Here is a 24,032-nt window from a genome sequence, read left to right on the forward strand (position 1 = left end):
TCAGGTCCCGTCCAGCCGAGCTCTGGCGGCGCAGCTCCGCGTGCTGAGAGAAGACCAACACAGGATTAGTGACTTTGGAAAGGAGGCGTTTTATGCGCTTTTCCAATTGCAGTTCTAAGAATATCCACCAGTGACTCAAACAAGGTACTTCACACAGTAAATGAGAACTCTTTATTCAAAATTAACCTTCTCGTTTCTATTTGGGACAGTAGAAAGGCCCAGCTTTTCACCTCCTCAGAACGGTCAGGGAAAACCCTGAGCTGGCCAACGCAACTCAAAGAGCAGTCGGTCTCAATTTTTAATTGAAGTCACAAAATGATGTAACTACTCTGCATATAATTTTGTTTATATAATTTAGTATATAATGCACTGTTCAACTCTGCCATATATTTTGAAAAATATACAAACCTGCTTTAACCACATTAGAGATATTTGATAGACAGCTGTCAATTACTTAACTGTTTAGGACAATATCAGACACTCCTATAGCTTCATTTTAAACTACAAAAAGAACAGAAATTCATATAAAATACAACAGATTAAACAAACTTTTTTTTTTCCGAGGAAAAATTAGGTATCAACTTAATCTGCCATTGTGTGAAACATGAATATAAAATAAGTTACAATTAGTAATGCCTGCATTGTTGAGCTATGAACTGGTCGAATGAAATCTTAAAAAAACTATACAGTATTATTGCACTCCGTGACTGTGCAGTATCTGGAAACACGCCAGCACCGAAAGAGCTCTTCCATTAAGTTTGTTGTCAGGAGGCAGAACGCGGCGGCGAGAGGAGCATCCAGTCTGCACTAACAGCGTGCTGTCTTCAGTACAGACCTTCATGGGTCGCGCCGCGCTGCCGGGAACCGCCACTTAATGCCTGGGGAGGAGACACCGGTTACGGCAGCACCCGCCCCTCCGAGCCGCCCGGCACCCCCCGCGCCCGGCACCGCCCGGGGGGCCCCGACTCGTGCCAGAGTGCCCGTGTCCCGGGTGAGGACACCCCCTCAGCGGGAACGGAGACACAGCAGCTCTCTGGACTCCTGCCCCGTTACACAGAATTCCGCATCAGAACAGTCTCCCGAGCTTTGTGAGCTGGCCACACCAGCCTGCTCCCAGCAAAGGGCCCCCCCGCCCTGCACAGGGGATGCTGGGCTTCAGCACCTCAGAAGTGCAGGAAACACCAGACTTCTTAATACCAAGGATCATTTTATAAATAGAAAACAGCTTATTTCATGATTAAGTGACTTCTGCCAAGTTACTAGGACAAACCAGACTCGACAAGAGGAGATGCCTGCAGGAATGGAAAGTCCGCTGTTCCTGCTACTCCCTGCAGGAGGGCTTCGGGGCCACAGTCTCTCCCAGTTCTCTCCCTGCTGCAGGAAGCCACAGGAGGGCGAGTGGAGGGAGTGGCTGATGGGGAAAAAAGGTAGGGTTTGGAGTCTGAGCTCTGAATCGGCAAGGAGGAGCCGAGCGAGCCCGGGCTGAAGCGTGATTTCCTAGGAGGAGTGAGACTGCCTGCAGGGCTCGGGGCTCTCTGAACGTGCCCCCCACGTGCTGTGTCCTGGCCTCCATACAGAGGAACTCGCAGGAGCCAAACGGCATCAGAGAGTCCCGAAGGAACCGCGAGGGCAGCTGGGACCAGCTCATCAGCCCGAGGACCGCCCGGCCACGGCGGCAGCACAGGGTCTGTCACTGGGAGCGGGGTAATGCCAAGAACCAGTCTCAAACCAGAGCGTTCCTGTGCCAGAAACTGCACTGCAGCAACCCAGAACTTCACTGAACTGGTCTCCTGAGTGCCAACTGTCCATTTTTGCATGAAGTCTTTCTGTATCACATCAGCATTGCTACGAAGAACCCTAAGTTAAAGGTTTGAAAGCCACAGGGGATGTGGAACTGGTCTGTCATCCAGTGTCTAAGGATGGATGTGAACCCTCTGCAAATACTCCTTGGCTGTTGGGAGCAAAGGGCTAAAGCAGCACCAATGGGGGCAGGCAAACATTCTACTTTCTGGGGTCATGCAACTCGAGTAGGTTACACGCCGTAGAGAAACCCTCTGCGGATCGGCCGTTTCAAGGCTGGGAATGCAGAGTGTTTTCTGGTCTCTGCCCAACACCACTCACTAACACAAGGCCTTCTGCACGCAGCAACACATCGGTCCTGCCCGAAGGAAGGCCAGCTCCCCCTTCTGACACAGGCAGAACATCCCCCAAACCAGAACCTCCCACCAAAACAGTAAAATCATACATGTCCATTTACGTGAAGGCACTAGAGCTGGCTGTCTAGTAAAAGACTTTTAAATGCACAAATACACAACCAGACCACGTAACCCTTCACAGCCAAGCCAGCAGAGAGCTGGCGGCTGGAAAAAGACTTACAAGAAGTTTCAGTGCTGATAGATGGGGCTATGATCGATGATGAGGCATTGACTCCATGTGCACATTGAGCTTCATTTCGTTATCAAGGATTTGTACAAGCTGCTGCATGGAAGGAAGGTGGCCAGACTCGAGCTTAGACCACACTGGAACATCTACCACAAAACACGTGGAGGGGAGAGAAAGCACCGTTACATCGACAAACAAAGTCAGAAAACACATTTAAACATAAAATTTAAAAGATCTAGGAAGCTACACAAGTCAGTACAATTTTATAATGAGGAAAATATCTGGATCAACAATGCCACACCCACCTGGCTGTACTCAACCCTGTCCAACTAGGAGACCAGAGTCTAATGCTTCCATTTAGAAGTACATCATACGGATTTAGAGGTTCAAAATACCCACTGACAGTAGGTCTAAAAGTAGATTACTGAGTGGCAGAATAGCATAGCAAGTTCTTAAACCATTCCTAAATCTATGAAACCTGTGGGTCTCATTAGTCTTCATCTCACTCTAAAACACCTAAGCCTGGTGCTCACAAGTTCTGCTTACCAAGATCTGGCTTGGAAGGTTCCACTCAAAGTAGCTGTAACCCCCCCCCCAGAAACATAAAAGGCAGCAAAGCCCGTAAGTACTTCAGGGTAACACAACATTCATTTCTGCTGTGGGCAAATACTCCTTCAAACATTCCCCACTGCTGTAGCACCTCACAAACCCACTCTGGAAAATACAATTGCTGTCATCTACATAAAACAGAAGCTAGACTGGAACCATGTTGTCCCAAAACACAAACCAGAAACTTTTACAAGTCCAGGTGTGACTGCTCACCCCGAAGGAGGTTCTGCTGCTGATTCTGAGCCAGGATTTAGAGCGAGAGGTGCACTGAGTTCAACTAGTCTGATGCAATACTGCCAGCCTTTGAAAGGTTCTGCAGCGGGCGACGACTCAGACACTGAAATGTGCCCTGCGCCATCATAAACTGAGATTACGAAGCACAGACCTGGATTACAGACTTGTGCCTAGAGCATGAAAAATTCTGAAACTGTTTGAAGTCAGGAGGTCCACAGACTCTTAACCTGAAGAAAAATCAGTATTGCTGTCCACTGGTACCAAAAATCTGGAAATAGCAGCGGATCCGACAGGCTCCCAAGGGTAAACCACATCATAATGGGGCAGGGAAAGCACCTAATTAACTGGAGAGTTCATCATGCTTCCCTACTTGATCATTTCTTACTCAGTGTGCACCATGTGCAAAGAAAGAACATAGCACAATTACTGCAAATGACCAAGCATTCCTCTAAATGAGTCTTCCCACAGCTATTTTAAAATATATGTGACTGATATCTGTATAAGCTGCTTTATAAGACTTCTACAATTTTCAACATTTATTGTGATACAGAACGTCTGAAGTTTCAAAATGGCTGGCAATTACCACAAACCATCCCATTTCTGAAGGCACCACATCCCACAACATCCCTCGTGCTCCCACCACAGCAGCTCTCACCAGTCTCTGCACACACCCAACACTCCGCGACTCCCCCCAAGGGCACGTTCTCAGCTCACCGTTCAAAGTTATTTCGAAGGCGCCCGTTGACATACACTGGTTCTCAATCATGTTGCTCAGGAAGAAGACCATCATGCAGGCGTAAACCTAGAAGAGAACAGAGTCCCCGGTACTTCAGCCACAGCTTGCTTTAGTCAGTACGTGCTGGAAGCTCACGACGGTCTCTGTACTCCCCTCTGCAATTCATCAAGTAATCCTCCAACTGCAGAGCCATCTTCCTTTCCTTCTCTTCCTAGAATGATTATGCACGCTGCCTTCCCCGGATGGATCAGAACATCCCTGGACCCAGCTGGCAACCCTGACACGCCGTTACCCCCCGCTCCGTCCTCCCGCAGAGCAAGGGGTGGCAACAGCCCGACGGCCGGCGGCGGCTGCGATGGCACTCGCAGGGTGACGAGGGAATGCAACTGTGCCAACTCACTGCCCGCCACTGCCAGAGCAGCACTCCTGGCCACGAGCCACAGGCCCGAGAGCCACAGGCCCCGGCACAAACAGCAGAGCGAGTCACACCCCTTCTTCACCAGAACTGCCACCTGCCGGCGCTGCCGCCAGCTCATCCTCTGGGGTCTCCTGGGGGTGCTGGTGCCTCAGGACGAGCCGATGCAATCGTCACCTCCCTCCTCACTCCCTTTCGGTGCCCAGGGGCACCGTCACCCATCCCCGCAGCACCAGCGCGGTGGGGCGGGGCCGCCGCTCCCTCCGCCCCGAGCACAACGCAACGCACCGGCCCCGCGCCGCACCACGCTCGCCCACATTGTGACACGGCTTCTGCACCTGCAAACCCACCAGTCATACGCCCACCACACCGGGTGGCCCGGTCTGAGGAGCTGTGCACCAGCAAAATACACAAAGGATAATGAACTTACACGCTGCTTTTGTCTGGTCGGATGAACCTGGAATAAGGTTACTACAAATCGGTGTACAACAGCGTTAACCCGTGAGCATCACCAGTGCTGGCGCACAGGGACGTCACCCCACAAGGCACACTCTGTCATGCCTGGCTTTGCTCTGCAAAAACACCCACAACATTTCAGCTTGGTTTTTCTAATCACCATCTAATTGCATGCCTCATCTATGAAGAGTCTGATCAAAGCAACAACTGCAGAATAGTTCTGAGATAAGAGAAAAGGGAAGCTGCAATTTTAACACCACCAATATACCAGCTTGGAACTCTACTCAAGTCCTAAAAAATGAAAAAAATCTATGATCATCTTTGTCAGTGTCATTAACCTCAGCTGTCCCTCCACAGCACCATCAGCTCGGAGATGCTGAGAATCAGATCTGGGTCTGTCAAAAACGCGAAGCACCACTATTAAAAATAATTACACTACTGTAAAATTCTCAAGTATATTTAGTTACAGAAGCCTAAAGGTTCTGTTAAGGCTGCAGTGTACAAAGGTTAAATCGGTCAGGATTGTGAAATACTCCCAAAGCACTCTTAAAGTCACTCTAAAGCTGCTTCTACAAAATAAAAGAAGAAAGTATGCTGTTTACCTTATTTTCTTGGCCCCACTGCCAGATGCTTGGAGCTTGCATGCCAAAGAAAGCAAATGGATCCTTGCCAACGATTATTAAGCCTATTAATACTAGTTTGAAGACGGACAGAAAAGATGCTATGTGCCTATCAAAAGACAACACATAAAAGTGACTTAGAAGGTGCAGTTACTACTTCACCACTATACAGCTATAATTCACCTAATCACAAGGATTTTGATAGTGTACAATCAAGGGTTTCAGAGGAAATACAAAACTTTTCAAGTTTATCTCGCTGTAGAAAAAAAAGGCAACACACATTAACAAAAACACACAGCCTCAGAGGAAGACCATTCTTGTGCACCATGCACACTTTTTTTTTTTCCTAAGCAGACCTCCGATAGAAATTTGCTTTCAACCTGTAAGTGTCTAAACTGGATAATACATTCAGTTTCTCAAAGAAGCTGTTCCATGTTAGACACGTTTAACTGACAGGCATGACCTCCCTGTAAAGCATTTTCCCAGCTGATGCAGAAAACCCTGCAGTTTTTTGTAAGAATTAAACCTACAGCCAGAGAGCAAATTAATAGGGAGGTATTTGATCTCACAGCACTCTTACCACTGCGGTTATTGCAGTAATTAGGTCAAGAAGTGGTTCAGAAGGTGCGACAGTAACTACGGCAATCACTCTCTAGCAGGTACACCATGGTTTAAATAATAGCAACAACACTATTTTTGTTTTGTCTTTTTCCAACTATCTTTGGGCTTCCCGGCGCCCCCAGCTGTAGGTAAGGACACCCTGGTAGTCTCTCCCATGAGGTCAGCTCTCCCCTGACTTAGACACTAAAACCAAACTCTTCCCTCCTCCCAACCTTACCCTGCTACAGGAATTTGTCACTAAGTGCATAAGCCTGAGCAACAAATGTGATGTCCAGATACACCATGAAGGAAAGTTGGAGAAATTAACTGTAAAAAAGAAAGTGAATTATATAGCTTAATTTGGATTGGAACACGACAGGCCTCATCATACAGACATCCTGAGGGTAATGCTCGCAGTGAGAGCTATGGTGGCTACCTGGAAGGGAGAAGGTAACCGAGCTTGTGTAATCAGAGTAGGAAAAAACCTTAAGGTTGCATTTTCAGTATTATTTAAGTGTAAATGCACATGTTCACCACTCGTATTGGAGCCTACATACTGGAAAAAAGACAATCAGTATTGCCAGCCATATCCTTACCTATATATAGGTTGAGGAAGGTAGTTCTCCCCTTCGATTCGGATGTCTGGGTACCGCTGGCTAATGACCCGCATGTACTCCTCAAACACCCGCCTGTAGCCTCAGGAGACACTGAAAGCAGACAGGGATTGTCACCAAAACTGGGGTGCTGCATGTTAAAGTCACTGCTAAACCGACCACACCCGTACTCGCACTGTTCATAAGCCGTTCAGTTGAAAATACAACTAAAATTCTTTGTGACAAAGAAAAAAAATGATTTGCAGCCAAGTTACACATCAAAAATCCCGATGGCTGGCTGGGCGCTTGGGTTTACACAAATTTGTTTCCACGTACTAGCACAGACGTGATGTTTTGGTGAGGTCCACTAGGCAAGGAGTTACTTGTTTCCCCAGCAAAAAAGCTGCTAAGTTAGCAAGCGTGAGTAACTGTCACCCTGCTCTGTGTCCAACAATACCCGAGATTCACACAATGCTAATTCACGGCTGGTTAAGTGTTAAAGTCTTTCTGGGACTGCCCACAGACAAGTGACACTGCTCCCAGCTATTCCTGTGTAAGGATGACCAGGTTAACGACAGAAGAGTTAAACATTACAGAGCTGTACTTTGGCCCGCATTTCTACCTTGCTACCCGACCAAAAAAAGTAGAACAAAGTACTTTCTACAGAGTGCACCTTTTGGGTACTCCCCAGACCCGCACGACACAACCTGGCCCAGACTCCGCTCTGGGAGCCGCAGAGAATATTCTCGCTGCTGCCAACCCTGCCGAGGCACCCCGGAGCGGCGGTGGCGGGCCCCGGTTCCCCCAGCCCGGCGCGGCGAGAGCCACGGAGCTCCACGAGAACACCGAGGCAGGCGCTGAAGGCGTCTTTTTCTTATTTTTTCTGCAAACAAGCTACATGCCTTAATACGGCCTCGCCCCTTCCTACTCCTGCTCGGTTTCACTCTGAGCAGCTGACACGTTCAAGAACATTCTTAGAATGATATAGAGGTGCCTGATCTCCCTGAATGCTGGCCAGACTCATTAAAAAACAAAACCAAAAACAACCCCAACAAAAAGCCTTCATTACAGACTGTCAAAAATATTAATTTCTCCTAAGCGCAATCCTAAACCGGTAAAATACCGCATCTTCTATTAAACAGGCCTGAGAAGGGCGTTTTCACCGCGGATTTTTTTCGGAGCCCTTTTCTCAGGCGCTGTCCGGCGGGCCCGGCGCCCACAGCCCGCCCGCGGCCCAGCGCGGAGGCAGCCGCGGGCCCCGCGAGCCGCCGCTCCCGCCTCCCGCCCCGCGAGGCCTCCCCCGCCCCAGCCGGGCCCGTCCCGCCGGCGCAGCGCTGAGGGGGGACGCGCGGGGAGGGGAAGGCGTAGGCCCGGCCGGCGCCGCCATCTTGCCGGGCGCCCTCACCAGATCTGGAACTTGAGCAGCGGCCCGGTGGCGTAGGCCATGCGCAGCTTCTTGCCCGGCAGCCCGCCCTGCTCCGCCGAGCCGCCGCCCGGCCCCGCCGCCAGCGCCAGCAGCAGCAGCAGCAGCGGCAGCACCGGCCGCCGCCGCCCCGCCGCCCGCATCTCGCCGCCGCCCGCCGCGCGCGAGCCGCCGCGCCAAGGTCACGCGAGCGCCGCCCCGCGCCGCGCAGGCGCCGCAGGGCACGTGACGCCGGCGGCCAGGTGACGCCCGCCAGGCCCCGCCCCGAGAAGGGCGGGGGGGGGCGGCGGGGCCCGTCACAGCGGACCGCTCCGGGCGCCGGGCCGGCGCTTTACAAAGCCCCGTTCGGCTGGCGCCAGCGGACACAGCGCACCGCAGCCCCGCTGCGGGAGGTTACACGACACTCGTAGCAACATCAGGCTTGGCTCAGGAACCGCGTGCTTGGTCTGTGCTAAAGCCAGAGGCCCCCGGGCGGACAGCCCGGAGCCGTTAGACCTTGCCGAGGGCACAGCACCAGCTGGGCAAGCAAAGCCACGGTCCGTGCGTCCTTGGCTGAACTGCCCACAACCCAGCACTAAAATCACACCCAGAGATCAAGGCGACCCTTGCCCCGGTGAAGACCCTTCCCCTGAGCGTGCACAGTACTGTAACTATTGTGTCAGCAGTATTACTGTACATAAATTACTAACCAGTCATCATCAGAGAGGATGGACTTGGAAAATTACTAACTCTGCCAGTTTAGTCTATAAATACAGCGCAGAGTCCCAGTGGTGGGCTTGGCCTGTGGGAAACCCCCGCGCACCCAGGCTTGCGCAACGCTGAAGTGAACGAGCTGTGTCTGAGCCTGGGATTGTTGACCAGGGCACAGCAGGTGATGAAGCTGCTTTTCGGACACCACCACCGAGGCCGGATTTAAATGCATAAAGCTCCAGAGCAAGGGACAGCTCCGATGGCCCAGCTCATCACTGGTGCTGTAAGAGCTGGGCCAAACCCTGCCTCGGGGAGGACCTGAGCAGAACAGAGCTTCAGAACCCATTAACACCCCTCCCCGCCTGCTCCGCTCGTTGTTTTCAGTGGTCACACATAAGGGACCAGAAAAAGGGAAGAGGTAAATGAGAACTGAACGAATGGAAAATTAAAATCAAAGTAAAAAAAAAGCAAACTGCAAGAGTCACCACAGCAGCTGCGGTATCAGAAGCTTCATTTATCCTTTGCAGTCAATTAGCTCTGATCACGGTGGCATGGTCTCCTTGTTTTAAAGACTCTGCCCTTGTAACAGAAGAACAGAAGTACTTATTATTAAATGCTCTTTATTTTTATCTACATCCCATTATTGCATAAAGATCACATCTTTTTAAATATAATAAAGCTATAAAATGGGTAAGCCTCATCACCTTCCCTCCTCACACCCAAACAAGGAAAAGATAAACCAACAGGCTACTTCTGGTTTTTTAGGCAATATACTTTGAGAACATCACCACATTTCTGGTTTGAGCAGCAGCAGAACTGGCCGATGTGATATTCATTACTTGGTTACTGTTTCACATGTGCACAAATCTTTAGGAAAGCTTTTTAAAAGGCAAATATGCAGCAGATCTGTGGACTTTTGCATCCTCAGTCATTTGCTGAAACATTTTATTGTGTTCAAGTTAATACAAATCATATTTTGCATGAACATTGTGTTAAACACTGCACTGGGCTTCCATGAAGTTTTAAAGACCCAGTTCTAGGTCTTCCAGTTCCTGAAGGAGAGCAGTTTCTTTCTGAATCTTCTCCAGCTAGAACAAAAAAAGCACAAGATGTCACAGATGTAGCTTATTGTTAAGTGAAACTTGAATAAACCGCATACATCTTAACAGTACCTGATTTTTCTCTAGCTGTTTGCCAGCAGCTGCTTGTTCTTTCAGCTGCTCAATTGCCTTTAGTTTCTGTAAAAAAAAAAAAAAAAAATCAAAACAGCAAAAAAACATACTAACACAAAGCCACTGGTGAACCAAGAATAGAAAACAGCCTTAGAAGTTCCTGCACATGCAAGTGCCTGGTTTACCAGGAGGCAGGTCTCAATATGGAGGGCATGTTTCATTTAAGCATCTCCAGATGCTCAATCCAGAGTTTCCCAACAATAAAAGACATTTCTTTCAAGAACAAAACCTAGAGAACAGAAATGCTGCTTAGTCTCCCAAACATAAACACCATGTGTTATCTCACTGAAGAGCTAGACCCAAATTCAGAAATTACTCCCCTGCTATCACTACCCCTTCTCCACCACACATTTTCCTCAGAAATCCTGGAATATTAATCCAAACAGAGACCGTGAAAAGCAGGAGGCAGCCAAGAGAAAGAAGCCCTGATGGATTATGCAGGAACAGGAAAGATTCTCTAGCCTGAGCCAAACAACTTCCATTCTGAAAGTATCTAATGCAAGAATTTCCAAGACTTCACACCCATGTCATTTAGAAGCAAGGGAAGAAACCAAAACCACATGGCAGGTTCCCTTCTCAGATCCCAGGCCCAGCAAAGACGCAGCCCGCAGAGCTGCTTTCCAAGCAGGAACGCGGGTGCCCCGCGAGGCCCGGGCGGGCAGCAGGGGCTGGGCACTGCTCCCCAGCACGGCAGCACTCCCGGCACGCCACGGCCACTGCTCTTCCACAAGATGGAACAGGAGCTTGGGTCACAAACGCAGGAAATTACCATCTATGTAAACGTCCTCCTGAGCTCTCGTCACCTTATGATCAGACCAGATCATACAAACCATCTCTTAGAGGAATCTGCTGTCTGTTAGGGGGAAAAAAAAAAAATCCCCCCACCTTTTTTAAATTCTTTATCTTCTTGTCAACTTCAGGGTCTCCTGATGTAACAGCAGGCACAGCGCTCCGGGGCGCCCCCTGCGATGCCGGGGACTGCGTGGACTCCTGGTTCCCATCAGCTTTGGCCTCCTGTAGGCAGATAAACACATTATCTAGGAAACACGTTTGATTACAAAGGGACTGATAAATGTCTTTCATCATTTTAAGGGATCCATTTAATATTTCTCCTTGCACTAGTTTGCTGGTGTGCTCCACAATCTGTGACTTGCTTAGATGTATGGCGTTACATATATACATATATATACGTATGTGCTTTCCACAAAAAAGTTACCTGTAACAACTCATGTGATGTTTCTTGTTTAATTTCTACTTCCTCAAGACACCAACCACACATTGCACAGGGAAACATCAGTAGGGATGACATGACAACCACATACACAAATATTTTATACAGCTGACTGCTGGGTCATTCTCTCTGAAGTAGAAGAAAGGGCTCAAACCCAGTGTAAGAAATTAAAAGACACTATTTAAAGAAATTATTGCTTCAGAAGTTTGTAGAAATTGGAAGGCTTATACCAAAAGCTGGCTTTTATCTCCCTGGCTGAAGGACAGCACAAAGAGGTGACACCGAGCAGGCTGTCTCTGCTCTGCCCTGGTGCCGTGCCTCAGCCCTGGCCTGCCGGGGACACGCACCGAAGCGGTAAGTCCGCTCTTACCTCTCACCTAACACGGAAAAAAGCTCTGCAGACTGACTGAAGGTGAAGAGTCAGAATTACTTAGTCTTAACATTGATTTCAGCCCACATTCACAGCAACTAACCAAAGCTGCTATTTGTAAGCCATCCTTCTGTACCTGCTCTAGTCCGACGAGAACCTCTCCCACCCTGTGCGCAGCTCGGCACGTGCAGCCACCCGGAGGGGGCTCAGGGCAGGTAACGGTCACTGCCCAGACTGAGCAGTGCCCTTTGTAAGAGCTAATTATCCTTGAAATAACTACTTCTGCAGTACCTGTTTAGCAGCTTTCTTTGCTTCGTGTTTCCTTTGATTTTTGAGCGCCGTTTTAGAGAGTGGCTTATCACTGCTTCCCGACTGCGGTTTCATGTTCTGAGGTGGCTCATCCTCATGCTGCAGGATATGCAAAATTATGTTACGAAATCTGTATTCCATGTTGGCAAGCACGTGGGTACAAAAAAACCCAGCACATGAACCTACTTAAGGCAACACCATATGCAAAGACAAACCATGAAGGAAAAGAAAGGGAAAAAAACCTCCAAGCACGTGCCCTTTCTCTTTTGAGTAGAAGACAGTGTGAAAAGGGTTTCAAACCCATCCATCCTAAAGTTTGGATGGAACTATCCTGTATATGTCCTAAAGGTTTAATGGATTTCTGATAAATTAACAAAATCATTATGTTTTCTATTTCAGGCGGGAAATAAATCAAAGAGGAATAAACCAACACAAAATGGCTGAAACTTGGCACTTTGCTTTTGTTACAACTTTTTAACTCGAACTCCCAGTGACAACAAGGGAAAAATAGGTTGCTGGGAGGGGAGAGATGGGGTGGGACTTCTTGAGGAAGAGATAAAGAGGGGGGATTGTATAGTCTTTTGGTTTTTTAAGTTAAGCCTTAATTGAGGGGCTGGGTTGTTTTAATGCATATGACAAGACTTCTTCCCCATGTAAGTAAACAGAATTATTTTAACTTATCTTTTCTCTGCTACCTCTGCTTCGTGATCATTTACAAAATCAGACATTAGCATGATTGATTCCTCACAAGCCAAGCAGCAGTCTTTCCTTCCAAAGCACCAGGCTCAAAATCAAAGGGCTCTGAGACTCAAACATCAAGGGTGCAACTGTTAAATGTAATTAGTTGCTACTCAGCCTACTTTGAAAACTTGCAGAAAAGAAACTCATTAGACAAGTAGGTCACTGTACTGAGACCTGTTTAAACTGCAGCTGACTTGCTAACAATCCAATCTCTTTCCAGCAAGTAAACTTACCTAAAAAAAAGCTATTGGGAGGACAGGCAACCACTTGTCTATCTGGGTTTAGACTGGTAAGTCGGGTCAGCCAAATCAGAGGCTTCTATCTTAACTGGAGTATCCAATTTCACCGTAAACCAAATTTGCAGTTTATTGTTCCGGTGCATGTTGTAGAGAGTTTTTAAAATTTGCAAAATGACTTTGTAAAAGAAGAGTATTTGGACCAAAGAAATGTCAGTTTTCAACAGAGGTTCTCACAAACAGCGAGCAAAGAGTCAAAGAGGATTATCAAGAAACCTCTCAAAAACCCCACAACACTACTGCCAGTCTGACTACCCTTCTAGTGTTCCTCATTAAAAATATACATGCATTTGAGGCCAAGCTTCAAAGACAGGACAAGCAACGAAACAGAACAATTTAGTTTGTGTATGAAACTCTACTCACAAGCTTGGAACTCGTCACAGGTTTGTTTCTTAGGGCTGGAGGTCTGTACGCCTGCGCAGGCTTCGGCTCAGCGCCGGGCAGCTCGCTCAGAACCGCCTGGTATTTCACTGCTTTCGCTGGGAACACTCCATCCAAGCAGGGCTGCCAGGAAACCTGCCACATCTCCTCGGTCGATGGCACCTCGTGGCTGTGCAGCAGAGAGCCCGTGTAGTGCCAGATCTTGTAGCCGTTGCTGACGCGGAGCCGGGGCGCGCACGTGGCGGTTACGATGTGCTCCCCGTCAGGACACCAAGCAAAGTATGTGGAATCCGAGGCTACTGGTTTGGAAATGAGTTTGTAGTTTTTAACGTCCCACACTTCCATCTGTCCCCTGAGATTTCCAAATCCTGCCAGCACTAGGATGTGTCCATGGGGGCTGTAGTAGGCAGCATTGCGAGGACCGGTTCCAAAATCAAACACGGGGTCACATTTCAGGTTAAAAACTGTTGCTTTGGCAGGCATAAAACCATACACAGCACAAAACTCGACAGAATTGGGGTTCCAAACGACATCATAAATAGGGCCATTTTTTGCTAAAAGGAAAAGGAAAATATGCAGCTGTTGTTCAGAGACTGTATCTTTTCAGTGCAAGCAAAAATAAAATAAATAGCAATTCTTAACTTCATGCTTTGCTAAAATGCTGTGATCTAATTACTGACAGTGAAAATGAATTCTGCTAACAATTGAGGTAGGAACATTTTATCTTCTGATAATTTCAGTTAAGGTTTGCAACAATAACTGCAGCCATTCCAAATTACCTCTGTAGGGTCACCATCAGCACTTTAACAGTAAGCATGTTTTTTCCTGTTAAAAAATTCCTTTTTTTTTCCTCGTTATTCAAGTATGATCTCTCAGGACCTTCTGTCCCACTGGAAACCTGCAAAAACAGGAGTTTTATACCAGCTGGATACTAGTTCCTCTTTTTAAAATCCAAGAAATATGGCATAGCTCAGCTTTGTAGAGCTAAGAAACACTGATCTAAGTTATCTTTGGACTGTGCTCACACACAGTATATTGCAAGACAGATTTTAGAGTCAGAGAGCACACAAAAATGGTTTTACTCATAATGATTAAAGCTTGAGATTGTTAAAAGCTATTCTGGGGGTTAAAACATTAGGAGATACTGAAGAATGATGAGTTAGTGATGGAAACTCATGTAAAACACACAGGGGTAAATAAAAACCGTAAGTCATTGTAATTTTCCATAATCTGGATATCTTTACCTGTATCTCAGATAAATGCCAAGTGCATTACTGACAATTCTTACACCCAGATGTTGACCCAAAGTATCAAAGGGATTTAAATTGTTCATTCCTGTTGTTACTCTAAAGCCTCATTATCTTTAGAAACTAGGCTGTGCAGTCACACTGTTGGAGTTTCTTCCCCTTTAGAACTTTTTAGGTGACATTAACCAAACACAACTGCAGAGACAGAGCTCTGAGATGTCTCCTCACGTTTCATGACAGCAGGCAGCTGGAGGATGAGGGCAGATCTACAGGGACTTCACAGCTGAGGAAAAGGCTGCGGCATGAGCATGTAGTAGTCAAACCCCAAACCCTCTGCAAATGCTAGTGTGAAAAAAGCTCCAAAACCGACCTCAGAAGTAAGCAGAAGACTGTTTTTTGTTGGAAAAAACAGTTTTACAAAACAGGCATGAGGTTTTTTTCTATGCCAAGTTAAATGAAGATTAATGGTAAACGCCCTGCGGAAGACTGAGACATTGGGAATAAACAAGTTCAAGGGAAAGAAGGTTTTAGTAAGCATGCAATTCAACAACTCGTGTTCTCAGTTCAGGACACTGCTCCCAGAGAGATGCTAGATACTGAGTTACAATCCTGACTGGTTTTCCCCGAGGGAAGTGGGACTCGGTACTCGCTGCAGCAGGCGAACGGGAGACACTCTCCTGGTCAGCACTAGCACTGAAGAGAATATATTCACCATCTCTACAGTCACTTAAGCATGAAGAGTCTGCATTGCCCCACCCTCAGTGCTCTGAAATATTCACAACAAACAGCGACAACTCAAGGTAATGAAAAACCCACCCTGGGGAAATTAATGAATGGACTTCCAGCTCAAACAAGACACTGAAATTCAGAGCAGCCACTTGCTTCTCCCCAACATGTCATTTTTGTCTTAGAACACTTTCCAGTTTACAATACAAAATAAAGGACTTCCGTTTTCCAACATACTTCAAAAAACAGCTCTCACTCTGCGTTGGCTCCTCGAGTACCAACACCAACTGCACGGCCAAAAGTGCAGGCAGGGCAGTGCTGCTGGGTAACACACCTTCCTGCCCACGGGGGGGGTAACACACCTTCCTGCCCACGGGGGGGGGGGTGGGGGGGTGGGTAACACACCTTCCTGCCCACCAGGGCTTCTCAGGCCCAAACTGTCCAGGTGTTTCCTTAGTAAACATGCACCGTTCCCTTCCTGTGCACATGAACGCTCTCCCAAGCACATTATTTGTATATTTTAACTGAAAGTGTGTGCTTTTCTGCCACTGACATTGACAAGTCTACCAAAGATGACAAGATAATTCAGCTATCAAAAAAAAAATTTAAAATCACCTTACTCTAGATTTAAAAAAAAAAAATCCTGTGAAGAATTTTTTGTAAAAATTACATTATTTTTTCTTTTAAAGATTAGTTCATTACACTAACCAACCTCCCCCCATACATTAAACAAAAGCTGGTAAAACAGCAATTCCCACTATCAAGAGCTGTAATACAAGGAGAAAACACCGGAGAGCTACTCACGTAACTGCACGACCGCGCTCTCCCCGTTCGTTGCGATGTAGTGCAGTGTCTGCTCTCCATAGTACGAAGCCCCCGTTTTATCAACTTCTGTACTAGCTATTACTAGCACAGCAGTGGCTAACAGAACAGACATACAGTTATTTCTGTACAGCTATTGCAAATTATATAAACTATTTCACAAACTACCATGAACAAAGAGAAATTAGTTTGATCGTGCAAGCAACTAACTAGAATTCATAACAGCGCTGTTTCATTCTCTTCTGAATTTACCTAAATGTTAACCCAAATGGAATTATCTTCCTTTCTCAGATTAAAAGTGTAAACTAAATCTACATATGTACAATTTTACAGATTAAGAACAGTTTATGCTCTGGTATAATCTTATGTTTACAGCCCAAATACGTTATCATCACAGAACACAAAATTAAATTTGAACTTGCTATTCAACTGCAAAATTTACCAACATGGAGTACTCTCAGTTACAATATACAAAACCATGGAAGTCACCACAGAAGAGTTACGAGCACTTCAGGGTGCCCCGGACTGTGACCGTGACGCTGCATCGGCACTAATGGCCACCGTCAGCATCAGCAAAGCCCACACGTAAACAAAGCAATCGAATCCAAAATGGGGGGAACATAAAGGCTTAAACAGACAGCCGTTATACCTTTTTTGTTCCACAGCATTGTCACCTTGTCAGCTTTAAAGAAGCTTTTATTGGCTAGTGCAGACTGGGGGCCACCAAAGTTGGGGTACTGATAGAGCCTGACGAAGGACGGCGCTCCTTTGCTGCCTGGGACGTACACGGCCACCTGAAACAGAGCCACAAGATTTCACTGCAGGGGATGCTCTTGGTACCACAGGGCCTAGTCACTGCTAGTACGCTGTACTAAAATTACAGTGAGTTTTTGAAGGAAACCAAGAAAAAAACCTGGAAACAACATCAGAAGTACCTTGGTTGGCTGTGCTCCTGGAGATAACACAAAATCATTAACCTTTTGCAAATGCAGTTTATTTGCAATAGTATCTGCAAAAAAAAAGAAAAAAGTCGCAGGTGACATCAGTGAGAAACCACATTAGCCTGGATTACTTCACTATACCTTTCTGTGTCTGTACCACCAATAGTAAAGAACAGTACATACAATCATACAGGATTTCTTTTACTGGGTAAATCTTTACTTTCCATTTCACCACACATTTTTATTTTCAAAACCAACTTGAACTGAGGCAAAGTATTGGAAGATCTAACAGCAAAATTATTTGGGAGATCTAAGGCTCGAAATGCAGCATTTAGTATTTGGAAGGTTTCACAACACATAAGCTTCTGAAATTTGAAAACAAACAAACAAAAAAAAACCACCCAAAAGAAGATGCCTGTGTAGAAAACAATGAAACGTATAGAAAAACTTGCGTACTGAAGTTGTTGTTTTCAAAGAAGTGCACTTCATTGTTCACATTCCTGGCACAAATGCTCTCATCATCTGCCCAGCAAGGACACCTATATTTAAAGAAACAAAAAAATAGAAACACTGAATGATGCCCATCTTTAGCAGTTTTTTAGCAGGAGGATTTTTTTTTTCCTCCATTTTTACAGCCAAGTAAGTTCAAACATGATACATGTTCCAGACAAGTGACATCTGCATAGTAAAAAATACACAACTAGACTTAGTTACTGTCTCCCCAGCTTTCTCTGTGGTGCAAAATGATAGTGAATTTACACTAACAATTATAACTACACACAAAGATACTTACAGGCAGACACTTGCTTTCAGCTAGCAGCAGGCAGTATTTTGAAGCCAACACCACACTAAAAGCTATATTTACCTGGATCAGATTTATGGAAACCACATTTCTTTGCAAACAATTAGCATCTGGAAATGTTATTTACCAGTTCTGCATCTTTTTCTGGATGAAAGATTTTAAGCATTTTCCAGTTTTCACCTCATGAAGCTGTAGGTTGGGCACCCCCGCTGCGCCATCTTTAGCAGCTGCAACAAAACCACGGGTTAGAGTAGTGGGATTAAATCTGCTTCACTGTGATGACATTCCACCTCACCATTCTACAAGCAACCAAACATGCATAAACTTCATACAAGAACCATCCCACCCACTGGGGGACTAAACCCCCGACTGCTAATTGCTCTACCTATTAACATATGTCTGTCCACAGTCCTTCGGTCCACCAAAAGAACCAACATTTGGAAGCGTCGGGTTTCTACTCCCCATCACAAGGCTAGGGCTACCACTGCTAGCTCAGCTTTCTTAACGTGTGCTTTTTAACCCAAAAGCCACCCTCTTGGCACACAATGAAGACACATTCCCCACTCCTACACTTTGTTCTCACAAGAACGCAGTGCGTTTGTCCGTCCCATTGCAGTCACAGCTCTATCTGCAAGCTGTACAAAACGGTTCTGCTGGTTTTAGGCTCTCTGTACCCTTCTACTCACTCCAGATACCACAGTCTGCCTGTTTCTACCAACAATTCAGAGCAGAGCTCCTAACAGCTCTCGAACAGCCACAGCTGGGATCAGTCCCATCCCTCGGGCTGCCTGGGCTCACCCTACAACCTGTCCCAGACCACTCCCCACCGCCCAGCCTACAGCCAGCCCTTTCTCTCTAGGGAAGCATTTACACCATCTCCTTCAGACACACAACTCATCTGAGACTGAGAATATCTAAATCGGGAAGATAAACTCCACAGAGAGGCAGAGGAGAGAATAAAGTCCCCTGGACAGTGGAGAACACTCAAGTCAGCTCTGCCCAGCGGAGGACACGACCGCTCTGAGACAGCTTACAATTCTCCTGGTCAACACATGAACACAAACTGCTGGAACAGCACATTATTCAAACACACTCCTGGCACTAAGATCAGTTAGCAATTTTTAGAAACATGTGGTTTACTTAATAGAGTAATTCTTAGTACGTGCACTCTGATTTAGCGTTTGTAAGAACTGTCGACACCAGATGCTTTCAGAAGATGGCATCCCTCCTTCCTCCACTAAGCACTTGATTACCCGTATAATTTTCTGTATACTTTCTATACTGCTCATTTAAGCCGATAAGCTACATGACAAATGAAGTAACGGAAAGCCTGCAAACCAAATTAAAACGTGCAGTTATCCCGTGTACTTTTACAGCTGGTAAAATACTCACTTGTATAGGCCTGCCACGTTGCCAGAACATTATTCTTTGGCGAGAATTCAAGGCAAACTGCCTTTGGAAGATCAAAGGAACGCAGTAACTCAGCACTCGTGACATTAACAATATTTACTCTGGAACAAAAAGATGCTATTTCAATAAAACATGCTTAGAATAGTTAATTAATAGCCAAGGTAACTTCTCACATATTTGACCCTTCTAGATCTGTCCCAGATTTGGCCAATGTAACAAAATCAGAAGAGCTTTTTTCTCCTCCTGCTCTTACTAAATTTTTGCAAGAACACATTTTAAAATGAGATACCCAAGCACAACAGAAAGTGAAAGCACTGGTCAAAACATATCACCTATTTCTACCTGTGACATTTAAACTCTGAACCAGAGACAAGATAGGCTCTACCCACAGGGAGTCCACCCACACTGCCACGGTGCTAAAGTTGAGCAACGGCCAACAGAAAGGTTCTAACAGAATTAAACCACACGTTTATCCACGTATTTTTAAAGGTCTTCTATGTATAAGGATACAACATTTAAGACGGGGGCAGAGGTCAGACGCCTGAACAAACCAGGTCAAGTGGCACCTCCGAACACAGAATCCAAAGAAACAGGAAAGATCACATCAGGATGTGTCCACGTCACTGCTGTTCTCCCACGCTGCGTCAGGAGCCTGTCCCTCACCATCTCACTGACTGCCCCCTCAGAAATGAAGGGACACGGGCAGTCCCCAGAACAAAGAGGCATGGCAGGACTGGACGGATTTGCCATTTCGAATATTCTCATTTACGGTACCTGGATATACAACCTGCTGGTTGGAAAAACACTTTTCTCCACAAACACTTTCTGGAAATGGACCCTTCCAACTGACAAAAAATGAAGTTTTTGATGAAAAATGAGGAGTCTGAATATTTTTGAGAACCAGAAACAACAATGAAAGTAACAAATCCTACATCTAAATTACCCATTTTAAAAGAAATGGTTAAATGGTATTACTAAATACTTCTGCAGATGTTTAACCTGTTAGCAAGATTACTGACACTTCAGAAGAGGCCTTACGACCTCCTTACAGCAGCAACCCCCTGACACACCCTCATGTAAAGGGTGATCTCTAGTGAACTCTGTAATGCACCTGGTCTAGAAAAACCGGAAACCTTGTGATGTTTGTACAGAAGGTGCACAGGCTCTTCATTGTCTGTGAACTTTACTAATAGATTCATCCCAGAAAACCAGGTACTATCATTCTGGGAACTATGAACAAAAAACAAATAAAGCATATCCAGATTCCAGAGGAACGGGTGAGAAAAACACTAAATATCCCATCTGATATTCAGAAAACAAAGCCACTACTGAGAATAATGTAAAAATAAACTGCATTTAAAGAGTGTATGCAAAAACTGTGTTCATAGCAACTGCCTTTACACAGACAAGTAAATGGGGCAGAGCTGATCCAGTTCATTTAATACAAAGTGATTAATATAATAAAAATGCACCAACTTTTCTCCATTGCACCAGGCAAAGAGGGAACCATCCTTGCTGAAAGCAACAGCTTTGCAGTTCTTTCCAGAGTCCCTAAAGAAGTAAGAAATACGCATTAGTATTCAAACACACCGCATAAATTAAGGCATTTTTAACAAAAATCAAAAGCAACACACCATTTTTCCTGCTGTGCTCCCAAGCAGCACTTTTTAGCAGTGCAATCTACTCTGCAGTTGTTCAGTGATTATTACCCGGGCAACGGGAAGTCAGGCAAGCGTAAAGCCTTCAAAACCATCAACTTTCTGAACTACCAGTAGTAAAAAAATTGACTCGTATTTATACATTTTTCAACTCTAGAGTCCACCTTTCCTTTTTAGAAAATTATTTCTTTTGTGCAAAAATATCAGAAACAGCAATAACAGCAGTACCTTCGAAAGGCTGCGCTCTCTGTGAAACTCGGCGGCCCGTTCACCATATAAAGCCCTTCAGATCCTCTCACTGGAAGAGGAGAAAAATAGCTACTCATTTCAAACTCAGAAAATCGTCCAAAGCAAAAGCTTTATCCCATTTGTGAGCCCTGAGACCTGCACGTGCTTTTCCCCTGCTTGCATTTTAAATGTGAGAGACTGTTGTAAAGGAAATTCAGAGTGTAACACGTGCCGAGACGCTTGGCTTCGTCCCGGGCGGCCGCAGGACTGACCCAGAGGACAGAGGCTGCGGAGAGTCAGAGCCAGCCCGAGCCGCGGCCCCGGAAGCTCTGACACACAAGGTGCTGGCAGCCGAGGCACCAGTTTGCTGAAGAGACGCCACAGGAACCAGCCAGCGCTTTTCTGGGGCCGAGGACCGAAGCCTTCCTGCACCCATTGCCGCGTGACCCGCTCCCCACCCGAGCGGCCGTGGGCAGCGGGGCAGGGCGGGACAGAGCCAGGCCAGGCAGAGGGGCTGAGGTGGGGCAGCCCTGGAGCCCCCAGCGCTCCCCTGCAACCCCAGGCTGCGGGGCCGTGCCCGGCCGGGGGGTGAGCACCCCGAGGATGGGGATCCACAGGGCCTCTGGGCAGCCTGCGCCCGCCCCCAGCCCCCCGGGGAAACTGTTCTTATGTTCAAGCACAGTTTCCTGGATTTCAGCCAGAGCCCGCTGCCCCTCATCCCCACAAAACAGGAGCCTGGCTTCACCTCGCAGGGTGACCTCGAACTGCACGGGAGCTGCACCTGCGTGAGGAGGGGGGTGGGACAACCCCTCGGCCTCAAGCGGCCCATGGCCCTCGCTCCCAGCCCCCTGCCCGAGGCACGGCCACAAAGCCTGACTGGCTAAAGCTGGAAATTCTCCATCGCCGCAAGATCCACACAAGAGTCGGGCACAATGGAGCTGAAAAGGTCTGCCGAGACGCTCCCCCGAGCGAGGATTAGCTGCCTAAACACAGGAACAGCGCTGCCAAAGAAAGATTACGTTGGACTGATTTTTTGCTGACATGAGGCAGGATTTGCCCTATTGTTAGTTTCAACATTGAAGTTCAACTTGGAAAGCATAAGGCATGAAAGAAATATCAATATACAACGTGTTGTAAATTCCGTTCTTTTCAGAGATGGTGCTGTGCTTACAGCAGTAGAAAACAAACAAGAAATAAAGCAGACTCATGCAAAATCACGCAGCTGGAACTGTTACACAGTGAACCTAGCAAAAATTTTAAGGAAGTTCTACTACAAGCATATTAGAATTCAAAGTTAAACCACAAAAGGGGCAACTGTTACATAGGAATTAGCTGTGTTTTATGCATTTTCTTGGGACACCAAAGATGTCTACTGAGGTGACAATTTTTTACTGACAAGCAGGAGTCAAGAAAGCAACATCTGTACTGGCTTAAGCTATGGGTTCTGCAGCTGTATTACATCAAGGAGGTGTTGGGGCCAGCAGGGCTCTAACGGGGGGTCTGACAGCGGAACAGCAGCACCCGCTCAGCCGGGTCAGTCCGTACAGGAACACGTGACAGCATTTGCCACCAAACACCCTTACACTGCTCTTCAGAGCTGCTCTTCTAGCTGCCAAGCACCCTTACTTCACTTCCCTCATAGCACTTCGGAAATTAACAAATAGAAAACATGTCAAGCAATAGTTTATCAGTTTGGAGAAAACATTATTTTGACAAGATTTCGAATCTCGACCTGCTCTATATCCCTGTGCTTCACTGGGGGCACACCATGCCCCTAACACACCTCAGGGGTACGTTTTAACATCTTAAATGTGATCCACTAGCTCTGCACCCCTGCCTCGAGTCTATTCCCCAGTCCTCCGTCAGGGTCCCAAGAAAAACTGAGATCCAAATTTACAACAGATTATAGACAGCAGCAAACAGTCCAAAACACGCCCTGAACAACTGCAGCCCCTTGATCCACCCAAACAAGGATCAATATGCTGGTATTTAAAGCTTAGAAACACAGGGAAGGAAAAAATACCTATCCCTTATGTTATGGACGACTTAAAAAGTAGAAGAGAGAGAAAAAGTTTGAACTATTAAAAGAGACTCCGTAAAACGCTGCGAAGCTGCTTCAGAGAGCTATGACGAGCTCCCGCGAGCAGCCACGCACTTTGCAGAGGCCCCGCCGGGCCGGACCCGCGTCCTGCGGGTCCTGGGGCTGCCGCCGCCGGCTCCGAGCCGCGGGGGAGCGGGGCCGGGCGAACGGGCCCGTCCGGATCTCACCCAGGCACCCCGTCTCCTCTCGCGCAGCAGCTCCGGGAGCGTCTCCCCCGTTGCAAGGCGGCCGCACGAGGGAATTACCGCAGGAAACAGAACGAGCTGTAACAAACGTGCTTCTACGCCCCCGAGCATCGCCCCGCGGCGGAGCAGGAGGGAGGCCCGCCGGCTGCTCAGGCAGGGAAGGGACGGGGACAAGCAGCCGGCACCCCCGCCCGTACCCCGGGCCAAGGGCCGAGCGTGCCCATAAGGCGAGGGCACGGCCCGCCGAAGCCCCGGGAGCGCAGCGGGGCCCGGCGCGGCGGGCAGAGCTGGGCCCCGGAGCCGGGCGCACCCTGGGGAAGAGGGCGGCGGAGGGCCCTAGGCCGCCCCCGCCAGGCACGGCGCCTTCCCCACCGCCACCAGCCCCCTCCGAGCCGCTCCCCGCCGCCCCGCGCCCGCCCCGCCGCCGCCCGGGCCCGACGCACCTGCCAACAGCGGCGCGGGAGGCGCCATCTTGGCGCGACGCGTTCAACTTCCGCTTCCGGGTGAGCGGCGGCGCGGCCGTCCCAGAGACGTCCACGTCTGGCGGGGCGGGCGGGGGCGGGCGCTGCCCCGGAAATGGCCGCCGCCGAGCGC

At 47.6% G+C, this 24,032-nt stretch overlaps 2 protein-coding genes across 4 annotated transcripts; both read right to left on the bottom strand.

Moving 5' to 3' along the window:
- Nucleotides 1-152: 152 nt before the first annotated feature.
- Nucleotides 153-8,235, bottom strand: SELENOT (selenoprotein T). The gene is made up of 6 exons (XM_074912632.1): nucleotides 8,051-8,235; nucleotides 6,649-6,759; nucleotides 5,435-5,561; nucleotides 3,940-4,027; nucleotides 2,377-2,528; nucleotides 153-878 (listed from the first exon to the last, which is right to left on the bottom strand). Exons 1-5 carry the CDS (start codon nucleotides 8,209-8,211, stop codon nucleotides 2,404-2,406), a joined length of 612 nt encoding a protein of 203 aa, XP_074768733.1. The 5' UTR covers nucleotides 8,212-8,235; the 3' UTR covers nucleotides 153-878; nucleotides 2,377-2,403.
- A 1,451-nt stretch (nucleotides 8,236-9,686) lies between these two features.
- Nucleotides 9,687-23,950, bottom strand: EIF2A (eukaryotic translation initiation factor 2A). 3 transcript variants are annotated; one of them, XM_074911853.1, is made up of 14 exons: nucleotides 23,882-23,950; nucleotides 21,153-21,222; nucleotides 20,743-20,817; nucleotides 19,249-19,367; nucleotides 17,984-18,083; nucleotides 17,511-17,593; nucleotides 17,049-17,122; nucleotides 16,763-16,907; nucleotides 16,096-16,212; nucleotides 13,301-13,872; nucleotides 11,883-11,999; nucleotides 10,876-11,004; nucleotides 9,931-9,996; nucleotides 9,687-9,846 (listed from the first exon to the last, which is right to left on the bottom strand). In XM_074911853.1, exons 1-14 carry the CDS (start codon nucleotides 23,907-23,909, stop codon nucleotides 9,781-9,783), a joined length of 1,761 nt encoding a protein of 586 aa, XP_074767954.1. In that variant the 5' UTR covers nucleotides 23,910-23,950; the 3' UTR covers nucleotides 9,687-9,780. The 3 variants fall into 3 exon arrangements, with proteins under 3 accessions (XP_074767954.1, XP_074767955.1, XP_074767956.1); XM_074911854.1 differs by lacking the exon at nucleotides 20,743-20,817 and having other exon boundaries at nucleotides 23,882-23,935; XM_074911855.1 differs by lacking the exons at nucleotides 17,511-17,593; nucleotides 17,984-18,083.
- Between the last annotated feature and the right edge of the window lie 82 nt (nucleotides 23,951-24,032).

The sequence above is a fragment of the Athene noctua genome, chromosome 8, assembly GCF_965140245.1.
Source record: "Athene noctua chromosome 8, bAthNoc1.hap1.1, whole genome shotgun sequence".
Lineage (NCBI taxonomy): Eukaryota > Metazoa > Chordata > Aves > Strigiformes > Strigidae > Athene > Athene noctua.

Coding starts and splice junctions, on each gene's coding strand:
- EIF2A (XM_074911853.1), bottom strand. CDS start 23,909: ATGGCGCCTCCCGCGCCGCTGTTGGCAG. Junction 16,213..16,762: donor AATGCTGTGGAACAAAAAAG/GTATAACGGCTG, acceptor CTGTTCTGTTAG/CCACTGCTGTGCTAGTAATA. Junction 9,847..9,930: donor AACAGCTAGAGAAAAATCAG/GTACTGTTAAGA, acceptor TTTTTGTTCTAG/CTGGAGAAGATTCAGAAAGA.